We start from the raw sequence: 25,465 nt of genomic DNA on the forward strand, positions 1-25,465 counted from the left end.
TTAGATGCTTGATGCAGAAAGGCCAATTTGCATGGAAAAGCATGTTTTCCCCAAATAACTGCATAATGGCTCAGTGTCTCTGCGTGCCGTTGCATATGTGCAGTGATAGGCTAAAACCACAATAGGAGGAGCATTGAAGCGGTGCTTTTTTGACTTATCTACAAAGTTTTAGTGCACACACTTTTTTGTGAAGCTTTAACAAAGCATCACATGACCCACCTGCCGTGTGATGCTGGTTACGTAGAGACGACCTATATTGAAACATGCTTAGGCGGCACCGGTGCTGATTTCTCCATGAATGAATTGAGAAGTGTTTTAAAAGAGAGAAAGAGACTTTGATCAGGGATCGATGAGCAGGTTTATTCGCTCATCCAAATACGTTTCCTTGCAGGCTTTTTCCAGCTCTGTCACTTATCATAGTAAATGAAACTCATTCCTCTCAGGTGTGATGTCATTCCCAGCTCATACATCCAAGCTCCCGAATGATGACTCGACACAACATTTTGGGATTTTATAGAAAATCTGTGCATATTTGTGTTTTTTCATGGTTCCAGCTTAGAACAAGTACACCCTAGAAGTCTTCTAAGAGGTATCAGTGACAATTGGAGCAACAGTGTGGCGTGCAAATCAACGCAGACAGACAGAAACGCCACCAGTTATAGCAGCAGGATGTTCATTATGATATCAGAACAGACATAGTAACATTAATAATCAATAGTAACATCAGGTGGTCAGAAAACACCATATTCACTTTGTTTCTACAACATCACTATCCATGCATGGACGTAAAGCTCTCGGTGTATCAGTTTAACTGGTGACCGTGTTAACTGGTGACTCTTAATCATTCTAAGAGTCCTTATGAATTACTCTTTGTTTTGTTTTTCCTTTTATTATCAAAATATCCTCATCAGATGTGACCTTACAGGCCAGAAAGTCTGTTTCAAATACGCATAGCATGAGAAATATTTCACATTTATGAGAGAGAAGAGCTTTCATGTGTTTTGCACTGAGGAGAGGCATTTGTCTCACCACTCAGCCATAAAGCCAGATCATTGGAGGGCCGCAGTGATGGTTGTCCTTCTGGAACTTTGTCCCGTCTCCACACAGGATCTCTGGAGCTCAGCCCGAGTGACCTTGGTCACCTCTCTTCCTCAGGTCCGCTCCCCCTGATTGCTCACTTTGACTGACGGACTGGCTCTTGGAAGAGTCCTTGCACCAAACTTACTCCATTTGAGAATTCTGGAGGCCACTGAGCTCTTGGGAACCTTCAGTGCAGCAGATTTTTTCCCAGTCTTATGTTTTTTTTTTTTTAAACAGAAAAGTTATTATTTGATGATTCAGAGGTCTAAAATGTGATTCCTTTCTTTTATTCTTTCTGTTTTTGCCGAGATTATACGGCAACATGCAGCCTGACCAATCAGAGCCCAGCGTGTGTGTGTTATAGTATGAGTGTGTGTGGCTGCGGGCTCAGCTGTGTCAGATGAAGATCTTTGATTCAGTGACACGTGTTGACTGCTCAGCCAGCGGCCTCTCTCTCTCTCTCTCTCTCTCTCTCTCTCTCTCTCTCTTAGATAATGTGTGTGTGCTTGTGTTATCTCAGGGCACATCTCTGCCTCTTTCTCTCTAAATATATCTACTCTCTCTCTCTCTCAGTACATTTGTCATTTTTTAAAAGGCAGAGCATGACATCACAGGTCACATGACCTCTCAGTCTGACTCAGCGCTGTATAAAGATGACTCGGCATCATCAGAGCTGCAGATAAAAACTCTCCGATCTGAGTCTGAAATCTGAACGCAGACGTAAAGCTGCTCGTTTTAAGAACTTTAATGCTTTTATTTCTGAAAATTCTCTCCAATTTTCTTTTCTTTTTCATCTGCCTCTCCATCTTCTATTCCTTCTTTATTTCAGAACATGAATATTCATGCTGAAAACACTGCAGCTGTTTCAGACTGGGTGTGTGAGACGCATGATTGGCCTGATTTTTGTTTGCATGTTAACAAGTAAAAGCTTTCAGACCGCCTGCATGAGCTCACATGCAGACATGTCTCACGCACCTGATACGGGTGTCTCACTTGTGCAAAATCGAGTGAATAGAAGGCTGACCACATTAGGAGAATATGTCTGCAATCTGTTTCCTGATGAAGAAAGCGGGACAAACGCTCAAGTATTTGTCCGCCTGACCATCACACCAACAGGGACTGTAATGATATTCTATTCAAATGCATGAACTTTAATCTGGAGTTGGCCCTCTTTTGCAGCTCTAACAGCCTCCACTCTTCTTAGAAAGCTTTTCACTAGATTTTGTGTTTTTTCTGGGAATTTGTGCCCAGTCATTCTGTAGAGCAGTTATGAGGTCAGGCACTGATGATGGATTAGAAGGCCTGGCTCACAATCTCTGTTCCAGTTCATACCATAGATCAAGACTCTGTGTGGGCCGGTCAAGTTCTACCACACCCTACTCATAAAACCATGTCTTTATAGTCCTTGTTTTGTGCACTGGGGCACAGTCATGTTTAGGGTTGGGCATCGATGGGAACCAAGACTAACATTCCAATTCTCCCGGAATCATCAAATTTTAAAATTTCAATTCCTAGTTTCGATGCCCAGTCTGCCGGCTGGAAAAAAATAGCCGCCAAACACCAACGAAGAAGAAGCTGCAGAAAGTATGTGTGTGCATTGCAACCATGGACAGTGTGCGGCAGTGCTCAAAAGTTTGGCAGTCGGCTCAGTGCAACATTTGCAACACAATTATGGGAGCTCAGTAACATGTTTAAGTGCCTGCAGAATCAGACACTCTCTAACTCAGAAACAACAGGATATGTGTAAATGTTTTTTTTCATGAGGTTTTCAAAAACAAAGAACTTTTGTGAAAGTGTACTTCTGTGTAAAGAAACTGAAATACATTTATATTCAAGTTCAAAGGTTTACTATTTATATACTGGTGGAAAATAGCCCTGTGAGAAATGAATAGTAAAGTTCATAAAAAGTTCATCTAATTACAAAAATTCATGGAGAAGTTCAGACATTTCATCCAAAAAGAACTCCTGTTAGCGCCCTCATTTAAACCGTGCCGACTTTTTAACCCTGCCTCTTAAAAGAATCGGAATCGAGAATCGTTAGGAACCAGAATCGAAATGAGGAATCAAAATCTGAACCGGAATCGTTCAAATTCAAACAATGCCCAACCCTAGTCATGTTGGAATAGAAAATGGCCTTCCCCAAACTATTGCCACACAGTTGGAAGCATGGAATTGTCCAGAATGTCTTGGTATGCTGAAGCATTAAGATTGGCCATCAGTGGAGATAAGGCGTTTCCACAGCTCCATAGTGTCGGCGTGCTTTACACCACTCCCTCTGATGCCTGTCATTGGACTTGGTGATGTGAGGCTTGCATGCAGCTGCAAGAATGGAAGCTATTACTGCAGTTTTTCGTGCTTACATTAATACCAGCGGAAGTTCAGGACTCTTCAGCGGTGGAACAGCAGAGCGCTGACCCTGCTCTGTGATTTTATTCGGTCTTTGTCTTCATGGCTTGCTGTTGTTCCTAAACTCTTCCACTTTCTAGCAATATCACTTAAAGCTGACTGTGGAATATCAAGGATGAAATTTCATGAACCGTCTTAATGTAATGGCAGCATTGAAGTCTCTGAGCTCTTCAGAACAATGCATTTAGGATCACAAATGTTTGTAAATGCAGACTGCATGGCTCACTCTCTTGTCCTCTACTAAAGGCGGCCATGTTTCTGTCTGTTTGGCCACTCAGTTCGAGGGGCAGAGGGTCAAACGTGACGTCAGAGCTACCCTCTGTTCACTTCCCTCTCTCTGTATCCTCACACACAGCCTCTGATTCAAACTTTCAGAGAGTCCCCGAATGCGTCACAGAGGACAGGTGTAGCTGCGTGATGTGTTCAGGTGCAGCAGGTGTGTTGGAGTGCTGAGTGCACGCAGTGACTCTGCAGCTGAATGTTATATTTATATAACAGGACGTTATGTAAGCGTGCACGCAGAGAGGATTCTGGGACGCTGAGTCAGACTCTCTTTTTATGACCGAGGATGAAAACTCAGGGAATCCAGCTCTGCGCACACATGAGGACCTGGATGGAGACGGAGATGATGTTTGCGTGGATTTGATTAATTTTTCAATAAGAGCTGAGTCATAAAGAGGATTTTCTATAATCTTAGCAGCTCTGCTGCAGCGCCAGTGTTCACTAAGAGCAGCTCTACCTCATGACAGTGATCAGATTATTAAACATATTTCTGTCTTTATGTTTGAGGTTGGTTCTTATTCCAACTGATGCTCCGTTTTCACTTCACTGAGTTTCAGCAGCAGAAAATAAAAGTCTCATTTCTTTTTTGAGTCTTCCTCCGGAGGTGAAATGAGCGAAGCAGAAGAATAATGAGTCATGTTAAACCATGTGTGCGTGTTTCATGTAATTATGATTCTTTTCATCATCCCTCGTCTTGTTTCTGCACTCCAGCAGAACGTTGACCCAGAACACGTTAATTCAGCTGCAGCCTGGGGGAACCTCTGAGTGTGCGTGCTTCAAATCTGCTCTCCTTTATGCAGACATTGTTTCAGGTTAAAGGATTTGTCTGAAGCTAAATCTGCAGCTTTATGAGTGAAAATCTGTGAGCTTGTGTGATCATAGATGTGTTAAATATCCACACGGTGAAGGTCAGTCTGTGCAGAAGTGATAAAGCTCCTGCTGTCTTCTTCTACATTTCCACCAATCAGTCAGTCACAGAGTTTCCCCTGCTGTTCATTTGTGGTGATGGCCTGCAGAACCCTGCCACTCCCAAAGCGGGGAATACTTTTTATATTCAGAGTACTTACTAAGGAGGAATTTTGTCAGTATCCAACATGCGAATATTCCCAAACTCATTTAGCCAGTACTGATATATAAATGTAGTTCAAACCTAAAACATCAGTCATGAAAAAATTATTTAAAGTTTAAGAAATGAGGAGAACCAAAGAAAAGGATGGCCTGACATTCGTAGTTCTGTTTGTCCTAAAACTCAGCTGGTATAGGCCCATATTTATAGATGCCAGAGGCAATCTTTATGGCTTTTATTTGTCAATTTTTACAGCCAAAACAGGCTGATATTTACAGCTAAAATAAAGCTGATATGAGTTGATATTTGCAGCCAATATAGGAAGATATATATAGCTAAAAGACCTCTATTTACAGCTTATATGGGCCAATATTTTATCACTGATAAAAGCCATTATTTACACCTGATAGTTTGGAGCCGATACAGGGCAATACTTATTGCCAGTTGGATGATATTTATTGCCAATAGGCCTTTATTTACAGGCAGACATAAATTGATATCCACCGATGATATAGGCTGCTATTACAGGATACAGGACAATACTTATTACTAATTAAGCCAAATATTTATGGCCGATGTAAGCCTCTATTTACAGCCAACATAAGCCCATTTTTAAAGCCAATGTAGGTTGATATATACAGTTGATATAAATTGATATTTACCACTGATATAGGTAGATATTTAAAGCACATTAAGACCAATATTTACAGCTGATATAGGCTAATATTTGAAGCTGATATAAGCCAATACTAACTGCCAATATAGGATCATATTGGACTCATCATCATGGACTTTATGAATGGAGCACTGCAGAGCTCATCTGTTGACAGGGCGGCCTTTAATTATAGCTGGTTCCACACAACCAACCCAGACTGGATGAAGGCGTCCCAGGCTACCTCTGTGTGCAGTCTGAGCTATTATGCATCCACAAAGAAGTATTATCACTTGATAGCTGAATGCCCAAAACAGACATAAATCCCTGCTAATGCATCGGAGGCTATTAGAACAGGAGGACCACCTCCTCCCACTATGTAAACACTTTCAAACATCCGGAACCTTCTGCTAACAAAAACACATAAACTCAAGTCCCAAAGCTCCCCCTGGTGTCTACGTGTTCCTCCTCTACTCTGTAATCACTCAGCCCTGCAGGAGCCTCATTCCTCATCATGACGGAGTTTTGAAGAATCAGATTTGATAAAAGCTTCTCAGATAAACAAACACTGAAATAAATCAGTATTAGAAAATTACATTTGAAGGCAGAAACCATGTTTGAGAAGTTTAATCTGACATGTATGTTTAGAAAAAGGAAGTGATCTTCACTATTAAACCCTTAAGGATGCACAGACGGCATCCTATGGACATGTGCTGATGGAGAGGAGTCAGAGAGAGAGGCTGCACATGACAGAGCGCCAGAGCAGTTGGGGGGATTTCAGCGCCATTTAAAGGGCACTCTGACACTTCTCAGGAAGTGAACCGACAGCTCGTATGATTTCATCTCATATTCACACATTTTCTTTCCTTTGCTTTTTTCTGCTGCAGCTTTGACAGTCAGTGAAGGATTTCAGTCGTCCTCCATGTTTGTTTTTCCTATGTAGTCACGTTTGATCACGAGAGATTCTGTGAGATCCCATGGGTTTGGTCTGATGGTGTCTCTGAGTCGTCTAGTGTCCAATCAGGATTATAAAATGAAGATCATGAGTCTGCCCTCATGTTGTTATAATATTTATGACGTGTGTCCATCCTGCAGTCTAAAGTCATAATCTTTCTGTGTTTGTCCAGCTCAGCTTGATTATTGATCGGATCTGCTCTGATATTGACGAATGTTCATCACCAGCAGCTTCTGCATGTGACAAACTCCCTCTGACCTCTGTGACCTCATTAATGTGAGCGTGCTGATGTCAGAGATGTATGTTTGTGTTTATAGATATTGATCCATGTGGATGTGTGAGCCTGTTTGACCTTTAGTGGTTAGAGGTTCAGATTAAAGGGACAGTACGTGTTTTTAATGCCAGCATCCACACGTGCCTTAAAGGATGATGCTGTGATTTATATCAGTAGAAAAATGCACATTTAAAGTGTTAGTAAATCTGGATTCTTTTAAATCAAACACTGGCAGCAGTTTTCACTCAGTCAGTATGGTGGAGTTTCAGCTCTGCTAAAAAGATCTCTGTGGATTAAAGTTGAACGAGGTGAAATCGTCTCTGATGAATGAAACATGGAAACCAAACGCAGCCAGCGACTCGACTCAAACTCAAACCTTTTTATTTAAACGCTCCCCGTCTTCAGACTCTTTTTTAAAAGCTGCAGCTTCATGACTCGTCTGTGTGCAGAGGAACAAACGAGAAACACACTGAGCATGATTTACTTGTCAGTCCAGAGGAAAGAAAACATATGTATGCATGGACAGGACTGGCTGAAATCAGGCTGAGTTGCATGTGTGACCTTTTTCCTGCCTGCATCCTGTTAAAACTCTCAGGATTTCAGGGTGAGCCCGTGTGAGACAACAGCAGGAAGTATTTACAAAAAATCATCATGGAGTGAGCAGGAGGAGGTGATAACATGTATGTCCTGTGACTGAGGCAGGGGTGTCCAAACTATGGCCTGGGGGCCAAATGCGACCAGCTGTCCACTTTTGATTGGCCCACAGCAAATTTGAAATAAAAAATGAAATATGGCCCACATTAGAACATGAAGCTTTTGCTCGACTGTTTTGTACAATGCAGCGCTACCATGCTAATTCTGTAAACAAACATTTTGACAAGAAGAATTAATTGATGTTTTTATTAAAGGTCACGTATTTTACTCCTTTAAGACAAGTTTATATCAGTCTCAGAGGTCCCCAAAACATGCCTTTAAAGTTTGTTGCTGAAAAAAAACACTCCAGTATTGGATTTTTGCATGTCTAATACAGGCAGCAGCCTCTGGTCCTGAAAAATGAAGCCAATGCAGAAGTGCAAAAAATTGCAATACCGCAAGTGTCCACTTGAGGCTGGCTGCAGGAACACCGGAAGTCCCGTCTGGACACATGTTAGGTAGCTGGTTTTGACACTAGAAATAAACTGGTTTACAGCCTGGTTCGAAAAACCAAACATGTCTCATTAGCTAGTGTCTTATTGTGCTCCCACTGTATGGGGGGGTGAATTTTTTGTACCACGATCGTTTGGATTATATTTAGGATGAAAGATAATTGGAGCATCTCATTTGATTGACATATAGCTCGGCAGGCAGAGGCTACATTTCAGGAAGTTGAGCTTAGTGGGCGGGCCGTTAGGTTGATCCAAAGTTCGGTTGAGACCGCGATTTCAATATGGAAGCCTACACTGACTGGCTTCAAAAGCCATTTGAGTCCGCCTATTGTAAGCAGACGGCTGACGTCACATGGGGTTTGTCCAATTCTTTCTACCGTTTATGGTCTAAAAACCCCCTCTGTTTCAGCCATGCTCAGAATGAGCTGTTTCTGTGTCTGTAGCTTTAAATGTTAGTGAGCTGTCTGACTCAGCCCCTGGCTCCGCCCCTCACAGGAAATGAGAGGAGGATAGGGAGAGAAGGGCAGAGCTTTCTTGCAAGCGGGAAGGGCCATCGAATTTGGGGGCGGGGCTTTCTCCCCACATGACATCATGAGGGGAAAATCTGGGAACATGATGCAGTGAAGTGCTGCCTGTTCCAGCTTTCAGCCCCTCAGTGGCCGAAACAGCAGAGACTCGTGCTGACTGAGACATCACATGACCACCCTCTAAAGTCCAACCCAGTCCAACCAAACTGTTTTTAATCAAACAGGACCCCCTGGTGGAAACACAGCATTGGTTTTCATTGGCTTGCATGGTAAAAGTCAAAACATCTCTGAACCTAAACATACAGAATGATAGAGAGAGGGATACAATGCAATGCTTTATCCTTTAGAAAAGAGAAATGCTGGAATTTTCTGTCTCCGCATCAGGAGAGTTTGACATCAGGAAGATGTATGAGTACACTTCTGTTTGTGTTTTTCAAAGTAAAAGTCTGCTTCAGCATTTATGTAGAGAAACTACTAGAGAGACTGACTGAGGCATGAGCAGCGACTCTCTCCGTCTGTGAGCTTAAACATCTGTTTTTATCAATGAAGTCTGGAGGCTTTAAAGAGAGCGAGGGATTATGGGTAAAAATATCATCTGCTGTCACACGCAGGTGATGATTCATACGCACCAGGTGTTTTCTCTGAGTCTTTAACCTGATCACATCAAACAGCAGCTGGGAGCTCAGAGAGGGTTTATGAGGGAAGATATGTCACTCTGATTATTTCTGTCAGAGCAGATTTCAGAGAGCTCACTCTGAGTCTGTCACCATGCAGCCTCCTGCTCTCTGATTGGCTGTCAGATGTTGTGTTCACACTGTGGTGGACAGTCTCACTCTCTATTAATTGTGATGTAACACTGTTAACAATAGAAGGGTCTATAGGAGCTTAGGAACGTCTCCATACAAATATCCTCACTGATTTCTTCTCCAGGATCCAGTTAATACTCTTGTACCTTATCATAGACCTTAAAATCCTCCTCAAGGAACCTGTGAAACTACCTGGAGGCTAGGTCTGAAATCAAAGTGTTACAAAACTGAGTCTGTTTGGTTCCCACCTTCATTTCTTCATCCAAACGAGGAAAGTTTCTGCCAGACGTCTGCACTGTAAAAAGTTAAAGATACTTGTGCATAAATGTGTATTTCTTGTGTTTTTGCAGGTCAAAGATGAGAGGAAGGCTCAGGAAGTGTTCGACCTGGCTGATTACGAGCGTTCAGAGGAGCTGAGGAAAGCCAAGAGTCGCAGCAAGAAGAACCACAGCCGCTTCACTCTGCTGCGCTGCAGACAGCCGGGGAACACGGTGAGTAAAGGAGACACAGCTTTAAAACACAATGATGGTCTGTTAGCACAATAAACCACAGTAAGGCATATTATTTATCTGATATTTACAGTGCCTACAGAAATATACACCCACTTGGGTGTTTTTCCCTCTTATTAAATTAAACAAAAACATGTCATGTAGAATAAGTAACGGCATAAATATTCACCCCCTCTAAAGCGACTGATCTAATTTAACAGAGGTCCAGCCAACAGGGCTAGAAGTCTCACAATTAGTCAAAGGAGGATCACCTGAGTGCAGTGAAGGTGTCTCAAGTTATTGTAGTAAAGACACCTGTATCTGGAAGGTTCAGTCACTGGTTAATCAGTATTCATGGCTACCATTACACCATGAAGACAAAAGAACACTCCAAGCAGCTCAGAGAAAATGTTATTGGAAAGTAGAAGTCGGAGGGAGGATGTAAAAACATTTCCAAGGCTCTGAGCATCCCCCAGAGTTCAGTTAAATCCATCATGAAGAAATGAAGGACCATGGCAAATGTGTAAATCTGCCTAGATCAGACCGTCCTCACAAACTGAGTGAGCGTGCAAGAAGGAGACTAGTGAGAGAGGACACCAAGACACCTATGACTACTCTGAAGGAGTTCCAAGCTTCAGCAGCTGAGATGGGAGAGACTCTGAATACAACAACTGTTGGCCGGGTTCTTCACCAGTCAGAGCTTTATGGGAGAGTGGCAAAGAGAAAGATGCTGTTGAAGAAAACTCAGATTAAATCTGGACAATCTGGAGACTCCATGGTCAATTTAAAGAAAGTTCTTTGGTCTGATGAGACCAAAATGGAGCTTTTTGGCCACACTGCACATCACCACAAACACACCATCCCCACCGTGAAGCACAGTGATGGAAGCATCATGCTGTGGGGATGCTTCTCAGCAGCCAGCTCTGGAAGGCTTGTAAAGGTAGAGGGTAAAATGAAGGTAGCAAAATATATGAGGACAATCTTCAGTCTGCAAGAGAACTACGGCTTGGGAGAAGATTTATCTTCCAGCGAGACAATGACCCGAAGCGTACAGAGAAAGACAACTAGGTGAATGTTCAGGAGTGTTCGAGTCAAAGCCCAGACCTCAATCTAATAGAGAATTTATTGCAGGAATTGAAAAGGGCTGTCCACACCTGATGCCTGTGTAAACTGACAGAGCTTGAGCAGTTTTGCGAAGAAGAATGGAGTAAAATTCCAGTGTCCAGATGTGCAAGGCTGATTGAGACCTATCCACACAGACTCAGAGCTGTGATTGCAGCCAGAGGTGACTCTACTAAATACTCACTTTAAATGGGTGAATATTTATGCCGCCACTTGTTTCATATTACATATATTTTATTTAATTGGCATTAGTTTGTAGAAATCTGTTTTCACTTTGAAATGAATGTTTTTTTAATCAAATTTTATTGACCATGCTAGATTTATAAAATCAATAAATGGGTAAAACATCCAAGTGTATGAATCCTTTATAAAGGCACTGTCTCATGACCCATCAGCTTCTTATCCCTCTCCTCAAAGTCTCTGAGCTGTCTTTAAACCCCCACTGATGCGAATACATTTGAAAGGCTACATGTAGATACATAGAACAATAGGTCCCGGCTTCAAATGTGTATTAGAAGTGCTCTAACCTTATCCTTATGTCCCATCATGGTCCGGTCTGTGGTCTGTTAGTGGCCCATGAGTGCTGATTTAGCATGAATAACCTCTGTTCTTTATCAATGACATGACTGCACACTTTATGAATCATACATGCACGTATTTATTTAGCTTTTCTCTGTCTTCATTTCATCAGTTTTATATTGGACTGTGTCCTCAGACTGAACCTACACCAGTAAAGTTGTGGCGCGTGTGAGAATATTTTTGTGATGAATAAAACATCAGAGAACCACCAAACTTTATTCTCACTCCTCCAGAGGGAAACGTGAACGTTTGCATCAAATTTCACCCTGATCCATCCGGAGAATTTTGGCGTTCTCAAATGTTTCTGTCTTTATTCGTCTTCATCCTCGTCTCTCGTGTCCGTCCTCTGAGCTCAGAGATTACTCGGCCCCGCCTGGCTCACTCCGCCACCTCATTGGTGGATTTACTCCTATATCTGTCCCCTGATTGGTGGATCAGAGTCTATATCAGAAACACGCCCAGCCTCTGCCTCCGTGGTTGGCTGAGCTGTGCTTTTTTTTCCCTCCTCTGAAAAGGTTTAATCTGCAGAATCCCATTAGTCTGTCAGAGGACGAGTTAGTGCAGAATAATCCCTGTAGAGGCCAAACATTCACGTCCCTCCCTGTGTCTGATTTCTGCCCTGACACCATTTCTATGAGAGGAAGAAGTGAGTCGAATACATAAATCTGCCCTTCAGTTGGTCATTTATTTGTCTAAATATATAAAAATAGTCTAAATGAAGGCAGACTCAGGCTGAGGTGGTGTGACGGTGTTATAAATTTAGGATAGAGAACATTTAAAGGTAAATAAAGTAGATTTATCTGTTTTTGAAAAGCATCAATTAAAGGACTGTAAGTAAAATAAATTACTGTAGGAGATACTCCAAACTGACTACAGGGTTTAGGATTTAAAAATACTTAAATCAATAAGTATTTCTATTATATTGCATATCAGTGACAACAATCATCAAGATAAATTAAAGATCTGAAGTATTTCTGTGACACGTGTGTTGCATCTCTATTTTAAACTGATTATAGTAATGTTTTTGTCTTTTTGCAGGTTCCCAACCTTTTGTTTCTGGCAGTGAGTCCTGAAGAGAAGGAATCATGGGTAAACGCCCTCAACGCTGCAATCATCAAGGCCAAAAACCGCATTTTAGACGAGGTAACACCTGCCTCTATTTTCATATTTACAACCCTGTTTTCCAAAAATAGTTCAAACTGAGTGCAGTAATCCCTTACAACTTATATTCACCTGAATACAGCACAAGGAGAAGATATTTCGTTTTCTAGCTGATAAATTTGATTGGGAAAGACTGGGAACATGTTAGAGGCGATTTTTTATAGATATGGTTTTGGTGCGCCTTTGGCAAAAAAAGATTGAAAACCCCCGGTCTATAGGAGTCTTGTACGTAGATAAGAGGCTAGCTGAGCCCTTCTAACACATAAAGAAATCCTCATTTTGTCACAAACATGCTTTTAATTGTGAGGAGAGCGAGACTGTTCTCAAAAACGGCTCTTTAATGTGAGCCCCTGTAGCTAGCTCCTGTTTGAGTGCCAGTTTCCTTTCCTCCCTCCTTTCTTGTTGTTTAATCGTCATTTAAAAATCCAAACTGGAACCAAGTGAAGAACGGATTTGGAGCCAGCTGTGCTGAGCCCATGGCATGGATTACTAGCTCTGTGAATGCACCATTAACCCTTTATGACCTGTCATCCAACAAGTCTGCCAGAGCATATCTACATTTTTACATGCTGTAGTGCCAGTTTTTGGAGTATTTGAATTGGCTTTGCATCAATACAACCCTTAGAAACAAAATTTGAAAGATATTTATGTGATAAGTCCATAGTAGCAAATTAAATTGCTTAAAAATGCAAAAAAGAAACACAAGAAAAATGTAGTGTTTTTTTTTTTTACACATGTTCATAAATACAGAGATGCCATAGCTGTATCTCTCAAAATTGTGATTGTAAAAAAGTTGCACAAGATCATTTCAACCCTTGAAAGTATTATCATGATTAGGTTCATAACTTCATCATTAAAAAACACTCATCTTTATGAGCTGTGGCAAAAACAAAAATAAAATAAAAATGTGCCCAATTTGCAAAAAGACAGCATCTATTTAAAAAAAAAAAAAAAAAAAAAAAAACTATTTGCAGCTTTCTAGAAGGAAACAGTGCTCTGACACATTAACTGTGTGATATGTTAGTGTTACTCCTCTGGTTTTATATGCAGAAAGAATTATTGCTGTATCTCATTTGGTTACAGTTCTACCTAGATATGCAAATTGGAGTGTTGGTGATCCCGTAGGTTTTAAAGGGTTAAAACTGAGAGGTACACGCAGGTTTATGAGCAACATATGCTTCCATCTAGACGTCCTTCACAGGGACACTCATGCTTATTTCAGCGAGACAACGCCAAGACATATTAAGCAGAGGTCACAACAGCATGGCTTCACGGAAAAAGAGGCAGCGTACTAGACTGGCCTGACCGTCTCCCACTGAAAGTGCATGGGGCATTATGAAGCAGAAAATACCACAACATAAGCCCTGCAATGTTGAATGTCAAGTCTCCAGACAGAGTCATTAGAACAAAAGGTGATGGGACACAAAGGTAAGCATGCCCCTGTCCCAACTTTTTTGAAACTTGTTGCAGGTATCAAATTATATTTAAAAAAAAACTGTTTAGTTTGAGCATAAGATAACTTGTCTTTGTGCTGTGTTTAATTGAACATGGGTTCACAGATCTGGATCTGTTTTCATTCACAGTTTACAAACGTCCCAGCTTCTCCTTGAATTAGGGTTCATGTTTGTGGGACGTCTTCATTATTCTGCTAAAGGGTTAAATACCTCACCCACATGTGATGCTGACAGATCTGATGGTAGACATTCATATTAGGTCTATCTTTGTTACAGCAGTCTTATTATGTGTTATAATAAACCTCTTAGCTGAGTCGGTTGTCCCGTGTCTCTGTGCAGGTCACCATCGAGGAGGACAGCTCACTGGCTCATCCCACCAGAGACCGGGCGAAGATCCCTCATGGCCGCCGTCTGCCGACCAGAGGACACCTCATGGCCGTGGTACAAACATCTTTAGCTCTGATTCTAGGTCAGTCCATAACTGAATATTCTTTAAACCCTCTCTGTGACGACCCCTGCAGGCGTCCACCTCCTCTCACGGCATGCTGACCCTCGACCTGGTTGCTGAGGAGGATGGTTTCTCCCCGGACTTCGACGGCGACTCGTGGGAGAACGGTTTCCACGTTGACCTGCCGAGAGGGGGTTCGTGCGGACAGGTGTCGGTCATCGGATCTCGAGGGTTCGGAGTCCGACAGCGAGCTGACACCGACGTGTCAAAGCTGCGCGTGACCTCCAAGGAGCCCAAGGTGAAGACCAGCAGTCTGCCCCGAGGGAGCGAGCGGTCCTGGGGCAAACACTCTCACCTGGAGGTCTCCAAGGTTCACAAGACCCAGCAGGTAAAGATTTAGAAACTCCTGCTCTGATCCTTCATTAGCTTAACACAAAACTGATCTTAACAGTGAGTTTACCTCTCAGGTCCTTCAGACTCAGTCTCGAACGCCGCAGCCAGGGAAGAGGTTCAGCATGCAGGGCCGGAGCCGCTGTGCCTCCATGGATGAAGTCCTCTCCTCCAGGTACAAAAACACCCGGAAGTTTAACAGACCATCACAATATAGCTCCCAAATCTAACCAGAACACACATTATCTAAAGTTAGAGCATCATTATAGAACTGAGTCAGAATGTCACACTTAGATTATGCAGGTGGGGGTTGATTTCAAGCATGTGTATCCTAGGTAACGGTATCATAATGGAGTGCACTGTGTAGCATTCATCTGTAGATGGAGTATTTGGTTTTATATCTATTCCTTTTCTTTCAAACCTTTTTCCTTCTTCCTGTCTGTAGGCCGGCAATGATTCGCTCAGAGTTGCGCTCTGCTTTGCGCCGCTATCCAACAGAAGAGGAGGCTGGAGGCGCGGCGACGGTGCAGCCGGTGGGTCAGCTGCAGAGCCTCATCGCCCAGAGGATGCAGCGTGCTCAGGAGCTGCTGGAGGAGATGAGACTGCAGGTGACACTGATTTATCTTTGATGAGACGGTTGAGTCTCCAGATACATACGTCATCATGCAGACTCATACTAGTGTAATAAAAGAGAGTAACGGTGAATGTTGTCATCATCAGGAGCTGCAGAAAGCCAAAGCAGAGCGAGAGAAAGGAGGCAGCTCACCTTATCTGAAGGGAATCGACTCCCCGCGCCTCCATCACCTCAGGGGCTCCGACTCTCCTAACTCAAGGTTGGTTTTAGGAAATCTCATGAATATTTAAAACATTTCAGACTCTAAATTCTGAATAGAGAGGCACATGAGATTGTTTTAAGTGTTATTCTGACATTTATGACACAATGGTTAACCCAGTGACCCATTAGTAGGACTGATACTTTCAGGACTGATGGGTAAATAATGGTTCTGACATCTGCTGGTAGCTAGGAGCAAGGCCGCCCCTAAGGGGGGATAGAAGGGAGAGCTTTCTGTGGCCCAGACAAACTGGGGACCCACGGGGTCAGGAGAGACATGGTCCACTGTAAAGTCATTCTGTGATAATAATATTTTATCTTTAACCTGAATAATCACCACTTTTATTAAATCAGTAAAGAAATAGAATATATTCATTTATGCTGTAGTGAAATAAAGCCTTTTTTAAAAATTTAATTAATAAATATTAAAACCTTTCATCAGTGATGTCAATCATGGGGATGCGTACACTGAAGTAAAGGACGAGGAGAGTCATGTCAGACTTAATGGATGGTTAAAATGTGCACAGATGTCTGTATGCCAGAAAATAAAGCAGAAGACACTGAGACAAAAAAAGATGCTTGCTTCTTTAAAGAATAAAATTGTTTTAAGTTGCAAAAATTGAGTAAGGTGGCAAAAAGATATGATTAAAAATGGGCAAAAAGTGGCCAAAAATAATGCAAAAATGGGCATAAAGTGGCAAAATATTGGCAAAAGGTGTCAAAAACAGACAAGAAGACACAAAAAGTGAAAAAATGGACAAAAGTGGGGAAAAAATAAGCAAAAAGTTGCAGAAGATGTTGCGGAAGGGGGCAAAAAGTGGCAAAAAATTGTAAATATGGGCAAAATGTGGCTATAAGGTCAAAAAGGTGTTAATAAAAAGTTTGGAAAGATGGAAAGAAAAGGGGAGAATACAAAAATGGGTAAAAATAGGCAAAAACATTGCATGAATGGATTAAAAGTGGCAATAAAGAGAAAAAGTGGCAAAAAGAAGTTGTAGAAATGGACAAAAAGTGCCTCAAAATTGGCAGCATCGGTAAAAAAGAGAGGAAAATGGGGTATGGTGGCAGAAACAGTTGGTAAAAATGCGCAAAATGGTGACAAAACAATGCAACAAAGGTAAGAAGGAGCAAAAAAAAATGAAAAAGTGGTAATAATGGTCTCAAAGAGGAAAAGATTTTGCATAAAATGGCAATTAAGGGCAAAAAGCAATTTAAACAATGGGGCAAAAATGATGAAAAGGGGCAAAAACAGGATAAAAGTGACATAAAAGTTCAGACAAAGGGGCAAGAAAAGCAAACTTGTAAATCTGGGCAAAGAGTGTCAGAACATGAAGGCCACAGTGTGGGGTAAAGCCAGACCTGTTGTTGGGACAGATGCTGTTTTGTGGGTTTGTGAAGACAGACCAATAATAAGCCACCATCTGCGTTTTTCTTTGATTGCTGATGTTTCGTTTCTCTCCTCAGCAGGTCGTCTGGATCTCCAAGGAGCAGGAGCAGCGACTCTCCTCGTCTCCGAGGGAAAGACTCCCCTCGTCTAAAAGGGAGGGAGTCTCCTCGATCCAAAGCCAAGAAGAATCGCTCCAAAGGGACCGACTCGCCTCGCTCCAGAGGATCCCATTCACCAGCAGCTAAAGCACACGACTCCCCCAGGCTCAAGGACTCACCTTGTTTGACCGACTCGTCTCAGACAAAGAGCTCTGACCCTGCCCGCTCCCCAAAGCTGAAGGGATCATCTTCCTGTACCAACAAAGAAGACAGCTCTCCTGTTCAGAGGGCCGCTGAATCCCCTCACCAAGGATCTGACTCCTCACAGGTGAAAGGATCTGATTCGCCACGGGGCAGCGAAACGGACTCTCCCCGCCAGAGCAGCGGTAAAGAGTCTTCCTGTGCGAGTCAGAAGAACTCACCAAGTTTATCAGCATCCTTTGAGACCTCACAGCCAAAAACCCCCGACAAACACCACCTGACCCCCCCTCTGCCTTCATCGCCGCCCTCCCTACTGTCAGAGGAGGACCCGGAGGTGGAGAAGAGGCGAGCAGAGGCAGAGCGCCTCCTGGAGGAGGCTGTTTCATCATGGAAGGAGGCTCAAGAGGTGCTGCAGGAGGTGAAGGAGCTGCAGAGCCAGACTCTACGACGGCAGCGCAGGAGGACCTACGAGAAGATGACGACAACTGCAGCGGCAGCTGGGTTACCCGCGGCAACGTCACCAGCAGATGAGGACGACACGCCCACCTCACCGACATCACCTGAGGAGGACGACGAGTCGGAGACCCCTTAACAGGGATTTCCTTTAAAGAGTAACTAAACCTCAGAGCTTCAGACGAGAGCATCACGCCCACTCCCACCTTCCTACTGTCATTCATCAGCCACAACATTACTCAGTCCAGGCTGCTTCTTAGGTTCGATAATTAGCCATTCTTTCAGAAGGTAGACTTGGCAAAAGATACTGAGTGTGAAACTGTGATATCTGATGTAGTGCTGCAGGATTTGGTAATGACACTGGACAATACCGTGTCAATGTCAATGTCGTTTGTAATTTCCAATTATATTAAAAAAAAAACAAATAAGTGGTATGAGTCCATTTGCTTGGCTTTCAAGGCAAATTTAGAGAATAATTATAGTTTCGAAAAATATTAAGTAGCATAAAATAAGAAACCAGTAGTTTTTACAGTACTGCTCGCAAAATATTTGATATGTTCCTAATAAAGGAACGTCTACAAAGTTCAACAGTAGCACTATTGTAAACCTAAAGGCCTTTCTGCAGGCATTACTTTAAACCTTTCAAGTGCTACTTGTACAAAAACAGTGTAGCCTTTTGGATAATTATGATATTAATTGCCCAGCCTGACAATACAGTAGAATATAGATTAACTAGAACCCTGTCCAGAACTCTTTTCTTCAACCCGCTCTTGCTTTCCCTCCTGACCATAACCGCCCACTCCCACAAGCGAATGCCATCCACTCCAGCACACAACTACAACAAATGTGTCGAAACCCGCCCGTATCCCACATGAATTCTGGTGATCCATGTGAATTATTTGAAAAAATAGACAATGTGTTAAAGGGCAATATTGGCATGCTTACTTGATCACATCCCTCGTTAAGTTTCCTCTCTGAATGAAGGAAACCCAAGGGAAACCATATCATTGTCCTGCGTATCAGTGCCACACATAGATAAAAAACAGCTGGGAGTCTCTGACTCCTGGTTATAGCTTAGAAATAGCAATAAAAAAGTAATATTTACAGACCTCATTTACATATGATGTATTTTAAAGTCATACAGAGGTGAAATTGTTTCCTGATCTCTGGAAAGTTTGTGCTTCATAAAAACAAACATCAGCTCTCTCAGACAGTAGATTAATCTTTCCTCCATTAACACTGAGCTGTTGCCAACCTCATCATTAGATGCTTAGTGCAATAAGTGCATGGAAACGAGTTTTCTCCCCAAATAACTGCATAATGGCTCAGCGTCTCTGCACCGGTGCGTATGCGTAGTAATAGGCCAACAACACAAAAAGGAGAGCATTACAGCTGTGCTTTTTGACTTATTTACAAAGTTTAAGTGCACACACTTTTTTGTAGAGCTTGAAAAAAGCATCACGTCCTCCACCTGACCACCACTGTCCTCCTCGATTTTCCTGAGGGAGGAGAGGATAGACACAAGAGTACTCCACCACACGTTGAGTTTTTCTGCAGCAAGCCCCCAGTGTCCCTGATGATTAGAGTTGCTACTCATGGTTTAACTTCACGGACACTTTTGGCTATACTCGGCTCATGGCGTCCAGTATGTGTTGCCGGATCGTTCTCTGGAGAGGAGATGACCGCTGATCTTCTCTGCAGTCTGCTTCCTCTGCGTCCCACCTCGTTCTCTTTTCTTTGTTTCCTGCTGCGCCTGATGCTGCTGATTAGGATGCTTCAAGGGCCGTTGGATTATTCATGCACACTCTTAAAAGCAATCTAACAATAAAACACAACAAAACTCAATTAAAACTCAGTATAGAAAAGCTGCCCCACCATGCTCTGAGGGTTTAGTTACTCTTTAAACTTGGACTGAATTTTCTCAATGAAGGTAGCGGTGTGGTCTGCATGCTCACACAGGAAAAAGCCAACAGGATTTGGACAATTTTGGGAGTTTTTTAAAATTCTATTCTTAAAATCTTTTCATCTTTTAATCCAGGTAGGAGGGATGCACCAGAACACTTAAGCAAAAGCGGATTATATTGAAACCAGCGATACAGTTCTTCCCAGGAGGTTTAATGACTGTAATCCTCCACTCGGCTTTTAACAGTCACTTCTGCTGCCCGCTCTACTCCTCCAAGTCTCTTTGTGTGACAGATGTGTCACATTTCATTTGACTAATACATTTTTTACGAGAGGCTCCCTTTCACTTTTCTCTGATGGTGCTGCACGTTTTTTTCTTCTTTGTCTTTTTGGAGGAAAGCCTCTCTGTTCAGCAGAGACTCCGTCTTCCCTGTGAGTTTTTTAAGATGAAAAAGACACTTTGTCATTTAAAGAGAGTCCTTTTTTTCTCGAGCAAAGATGTCAACGTTTATACGATGAGAAACTTTTTCAAACAGATGAGACACTGAAGCACTGAAGAGCACTATGTTTGCTACGAGGGTGGGAGGGTTTGGTTTAACTTTTTAAATTTCTGATGCACTGAACAGGACTGCAACCATCAGCACTAATGATGAAGATGTTTACTGCTTTATTTGATCCTATATATGATGTCTTCTTGTGAGTTTTTTAAAGATCTTTGGTTTAGATTTAGTCAGCTCCGTTCTTCCTAAAATGTCTTCTCAGCTCGCTGGGGATGTTTCAAACTTTGTAAGAGTGACTTTTGTAAGACTACGACAAAAATCAGGGAGTTTGATGTTCCACAAATTGAGCAATAAGCAATAATTTTCAAAACGAAACAAAGAAAATGTTTTCTTAGACTCTTTTCTTGTTTATTAGTCGCTGTCTTTCGAGGACACCGAGCATGTTTGACTCCTCTGTGCAATACGTGGCTTTTCTTTGTAATACTCTTTCTTGGCCCCAGATTCCTGTGTGATAAAATATTTATATTCAAGGATCTAAAAAAGGGAACAAAGCAGGATAACCTCATTATGTCAGCACACGGTCGCGTTTCCAAGCTGCAAATTTTGGAGTCTTTCAGCACAAACAGAACCTGAACGCCACAGGACCAAATGAGCCCGGCACTTATGCACTAGTCTAGTAGTTTCAGCTAAAGTTGTCCTTCAAGGTGATTTTAACCCGTTTAAACCCAGATATTCACCAAAGGGCCATTAGATAGTATAAATATAAACGTACACTGAGCACATACAGACGCTTTACTTGAAAAATTTTAGATTTACCATGGACTGGAGACATGCAGACATGCATAATAGAGCCGTATGTTACAGACATGCATGAAAAAAATGTTTCCTCGTGCAATGTAGTGATGCTACTCAAGTCAATGCAAACATGAGGATGGATGGGTGCAGAATCCATGGCTGTCATGAAGTAAGAACAGTTTCTTAAAGCTCAGCAGTGCAGAGAAGATGATGGCCTTGGCTGCCAGCAAGGTGTTTCAGTCTGTTTTATTGTATTTGATGCAATTAGACATAAAGAGACAAGCCTGAGTTATACTTCTACAGAACGCCATCAGGGGAGAGGATAGTGGATTAATGTTGGTGGACTCTGATGTTCCCTTAGGGTAACCAGGGGGTCAGGACCCCCTTTGGGGTGGCGAGACACTGAGAACGGGTATAAAAATACTGCTAATTTTTTTTTAAATTACACATTTGCCACTTTACACAAATTTTGCCAAACTTTAACCGATTTTCATCACTTTTTCCAACCAATTTTGCCTTTATTATTTCTGCATAGTTTTGCCACATTTTAATCAATTATTTTCTTTTTCTGCCCATTGTTGCCTCTATTAACCATTTTTTACACCCATTTTTGTCCATTTTAACCCATTTCTACCTATTTTTCCACCTCAGTTCACCCCTTTATGCCAGTTTTAAAAAAAAGTTCTTCCAATTTCACCAAATTTTCCCCCCATTTTGCCACTTTTACCCATTTCAGCAACTTTTTAATACCCTTTCATCCTGTTTAATGCACATTTTTGCCATTTTAACACATTTTTGTAGATTTTACACCCCATCCCACCATTTTTTCGGCCTAGTTTTGCCACTTCTAAACCAATTATTATCTTTTTCTGCCTATTGTTGCCTCCACTGACCATTTTTTACGCCCATTTTTGTCCATTTCTGTCTATTTTTCTGCCTCAGTTGAACCCTTTTTTACCAATTTTTAAAATTTTAAAAATTTTAAAAATTTTAATTAAAAAAAAATGTTCTTCCAATTTCACAAAATTTTCCATCCATTTTTACCACTTTAACCCATTTAGGCAACGTTTTATTCATTTTTTTATGCACATTTTTGCCAGTTTAATCTATTATTTTGCCACTGTTATCTATTTTTCTGCCAGTTTTTCACATTTCTGCTACTGTCAAAGTTCTATTTCACCACCTTCTCCACCAATTTCTGCCATTTTAACCCATTAAGAAAATGGATTTACATTTTTAAGACTGCTGTTTACTACGGCACCAAACAATACAAAAATGTTTATTTGGTAAGAGTTGTTGTTAGTCAGGTTGAATATAAGATATGTATACCACAGCTTAACATCTGAGCCCCAGAGAGCTCTCCCATTTCCCCCCCTTATGGGCGGCTTTGTCTGCACATGACTGTTCTTGGATGTTCCTGGCTGTTCAACCACCTTCAGGTAGAGTGGGGGGTCCCCGGTCTCTTGCACCTTTATTTTGGCTGGAAAGTTTGAGAACCCCTGCTTTGAGGAACAATGCAGTCACTCCACACAGACATCTTCTAACCCTGACATCAAATATTGAGTTAATTTGATCCAGATGTGACTGATTTTAACAACATCACAGCATCAGAACACTGACTGACAGCTGACGGTGATCCTTATAGCATCATTTACTAATTAGCACTCACCTGTACTTCCATGATGAAGAATTTGTTCCCTTCACTTCTAAAATAGCGTCATAAACACATAAAGTCCAGTGAAAAAGTATTTTCACCCTTCCTAATCTCTTTTTTCACTCCCATGGATGCCGTCTCCTTCTTATTGTCGAATCATGAACTCTGACCTTAACTAAGCCATGTGAGGTTTGCCGGCTGTTAAACCTTATTCTGGGTTCTTTTGTGACCTCCTGGATGAGTCATTGACGCGCTCTTGGATTCATTTTGGTTGGCCGGCCACTCCTGGGAAGGTTCACCACTGTTTGAAGTTTTCCCCATTTGTGGATAATGGCTCTCACCATGGTTTGCTGGAGTCCCAAAGCCTTGTAAATGGCTTTGTAATTCTTTCTAGACTGATAGATGTTAATGACCTTGTTCTCATCTCATTTTTGACCCTTATTTGACCCCATATCTCAAAGTCCAACGGCAATTATCCTCACACTCAAACACACCTATTAGGTTGTCCTGCTTTTTCAGTTTGCTCTGAATGACGAGAGAAGCTGTCTACAGTTTTACTCTGCACAGAGCTGAGCTCTCATTCTGACGGAGCTCAGTCCTGCCTACATGAGGAGGCAAACCTCGAGTATGAGTTTCACTGTGCAAATCAAAGCTTCCTACCTGAATGGAGCAATAAAAAAACAACTCACCAGGACCCTGCTCATGCTTAAAGGCCCTGCCCCTAAGTGACCCCTCAGACACAATCAGGTCAATTCTTATAATGACTCAGAGTGATGTTTACAGACTTTATTCAAGCTTCTTTTTAAGCCATATAGACATGGACTTGGTTTCCTGATCACAGGAAAGTTTGAGCGCGATAAATCCTGCAGTGCAGTTACCACCAACTCGCAGCAGGTTGCGAGACTGATTTGCATAAAAAAGCGAGCAGACCGTGTCTGCTTTGTGTGTTTAACCCTTTGCTTGTATTTGGTATCTTTTTGACTCATTTGCACTGATTCAGCTGGAGCTAAAGAAGCACAATCAGCTCCTGAGTTTACACGTTTCTATGCTGATGACGCTCACCTTTCTCCGCTTGATACCAAACTCTGCATCAGCTGATATCTGCTAGTTTAACGATCGAACTGTTGAGGCATAGATCCACCAGAATTATTAAGTCATCACAGAACGATTGTTACTGTAAAATACAGTCAGAAATATTTACAGTTCATTTAGAGAGCTTATTTTAACCTCTATATCTCTGTACTCAGTACTTTAACAGCATAAAATAACATTTTTTTGGAAAACTTGACAATGATTTCGAGATTTTCCGGTTGAATTTTAAAGAGTTGAATTTAACTGATCTTTAGACAAACTGATTTGTAGCAGCTCTTCACAACAACAGACTTATTCAAACTAAACTGTCACCTTTATTGATCCATTTCAGAAACATGGCCGACATAAAGAGCAAAACCAAAAACCTGTCCTTAACCTGATGTTAAATCTGTTTACTCGTGGAGGTTGCTGCTGTAATCTTTACATGTACATTAGTTCTCTCTGTCTGTCACCATGTTTGAAATTCCTGCAGTTTTTGGTGTTTTTGCACATTTTGTCATGAACGTTGGGATAAACGCAGGCTGAAGGAGAAGACACCGCCACTATCAGAGCGACGTTTTATGGATTCATTGTACTGTGAGTGATGTTTTTGAAAAGATATTCAGCAAATATAGAATTATTTCTATTGATTTGAAATTTTATACACATGGAGCAGAAGTCACTGCTCAGTTAACACTTTGTTCACTTTGTCAAAACATGAAAACGACTTATTTTAAATGTTCTATTTTCATTTATCAGACTTACTGAGATTTCTATGTTGTTTTTTGAATGATGTTGTTTCAATTACTGTATACAGCAATGTATTGTGGGTAAATGGAGCCAAAAAAAACACTGTTTTCTGTTTTGAGCATCCAGACCTCGTCTTCACATGCAGAATAAAATAAGCTAAAGAAACAGGAAGTGGAGAGAGATTATTTACTCTATTTATTTACCCTGTGTTCCTTCTGTTTTTGCACACTGCCCAGCAGTCCCATGTCCTTATACGGGCACAAAGGGGCGTTTCTCTTTGCTAATTATGAGTAACATTCACAAACGTCCAGCTTATAAGCACCTAACACTTATTTCTAGTTTTACAGCATTCAGGAAGTATTCAGACAACCTTCACCTTTTTCAGTTTTATGTTGCATCCTGATGCTACAGTTGAAATTTTTTTTACAAATATACAAGAAATGTCACACTGAAATATCACATTGACAGGAGCAGTCAGAGACTTTGCAAAAGCACTTGAAATTTAGCCCAATCTTCTAGATCATTGCTGAGATGTTTCTACACCTTCACTGGGGTCCGTCTGTAGTAAATTAAATTGGACATGGTTTGTAAAGGCTCACACCTCTATAGAAGGCCTCACAGCTGACAATGCATATTAGAGCAAAAACCAAGCCATGAGGTCAGACGGCTGCAAAGCTGCAGAGCTAAGAGACAGGATTGTTGACAGGCACGGATCTGAGAAAGGTTACGAAAAATTCTGTTGCACTGAAGGTTCCCAGGATCACAGTGGTCTCCATAATTCTTAAATGGAAGAAGTCTGGCCCAACCAGGACTCTTCCAAGAGCTGGTCACCTGGCCACATTGTGAAAACGGGGTAGAAGTATGTCAGTAAAGCCTGATTTATGCTTCTGCGTTGACGGTGTAGCTATCACTGCCATTTTTAAAGTTTTTGTGGAGCGGTGCAAGTGGTTCAACGATGGATCAAGTTGTAGAGAGAATAATCGAAAT

At 41.7% G+C, this 25,465-nt stretch overlaps 1 protein-coding gene across 1 annotated transcript in view; it reads left to right on the forward strand.

The window, feature by feature from the left end:
* The window catches only part of LOC121523360 (pleckstrin homology domain-containing family O member 1-A-like), a 31,666-nt gene extending 10,191 nt beyond the window's left edge, over positions 1 to 21,475 (forward strand). Inside the window, exons 3-10 of the mRNA XM_041808210.1 lie at positions 9,544 to 9,684; positions 12,421 to 12,525; positions 14,337 to 14,438; positions 14,519 to 14,833; positions 14,913 to 15,010; positions 15,281 to 15,443; positions 15,556 to 15,668; positions 17,132 to 21,475. Coding sequence (XP_041664144.1) covers positions 9,544 to 9,684; positions 12,421 to 12,525; positions 14,337 to 14,438; positions 14,519 to 14,833; positions 14,913 to 15,010; positions 15,281 to 15,443; positions 15,556 to 15,668; positions 17,132 to 17,945 — 1,851 coding nt within the window. The 3' untranslated portion in view covers positions 17,946 to 21,475. The remainder of the gene's footprint in view (positions 1 to 9,543; positions 9,685 to 12,420; positions 12,526 to 14,336; positions 14,439 to 14,518; positions 14,834 to 14,912; positions 15,011 to 15,280; positions 15,444 to 15,555; positions 15,669 to 17,131) is intronic.
* The last annotated feature ends 3,990 nt before the right edge of the window (positions 21,476 to 25,465 follow it).

The sequence above is a fragment of the Cheilinus undulatus genome, linkage group 16 (assembly GCF_018320785.1).
Source record: "Cheilinus undulatus linkage group 16, ASM1832078v1, whole genome shotgun sequence".
Lineage (NCBI taxonomy): Eukaryota > Metazoa > Chordata > Actinopteri > Labriformes > Labridae > Cheilinus > Cheilinus undulatus.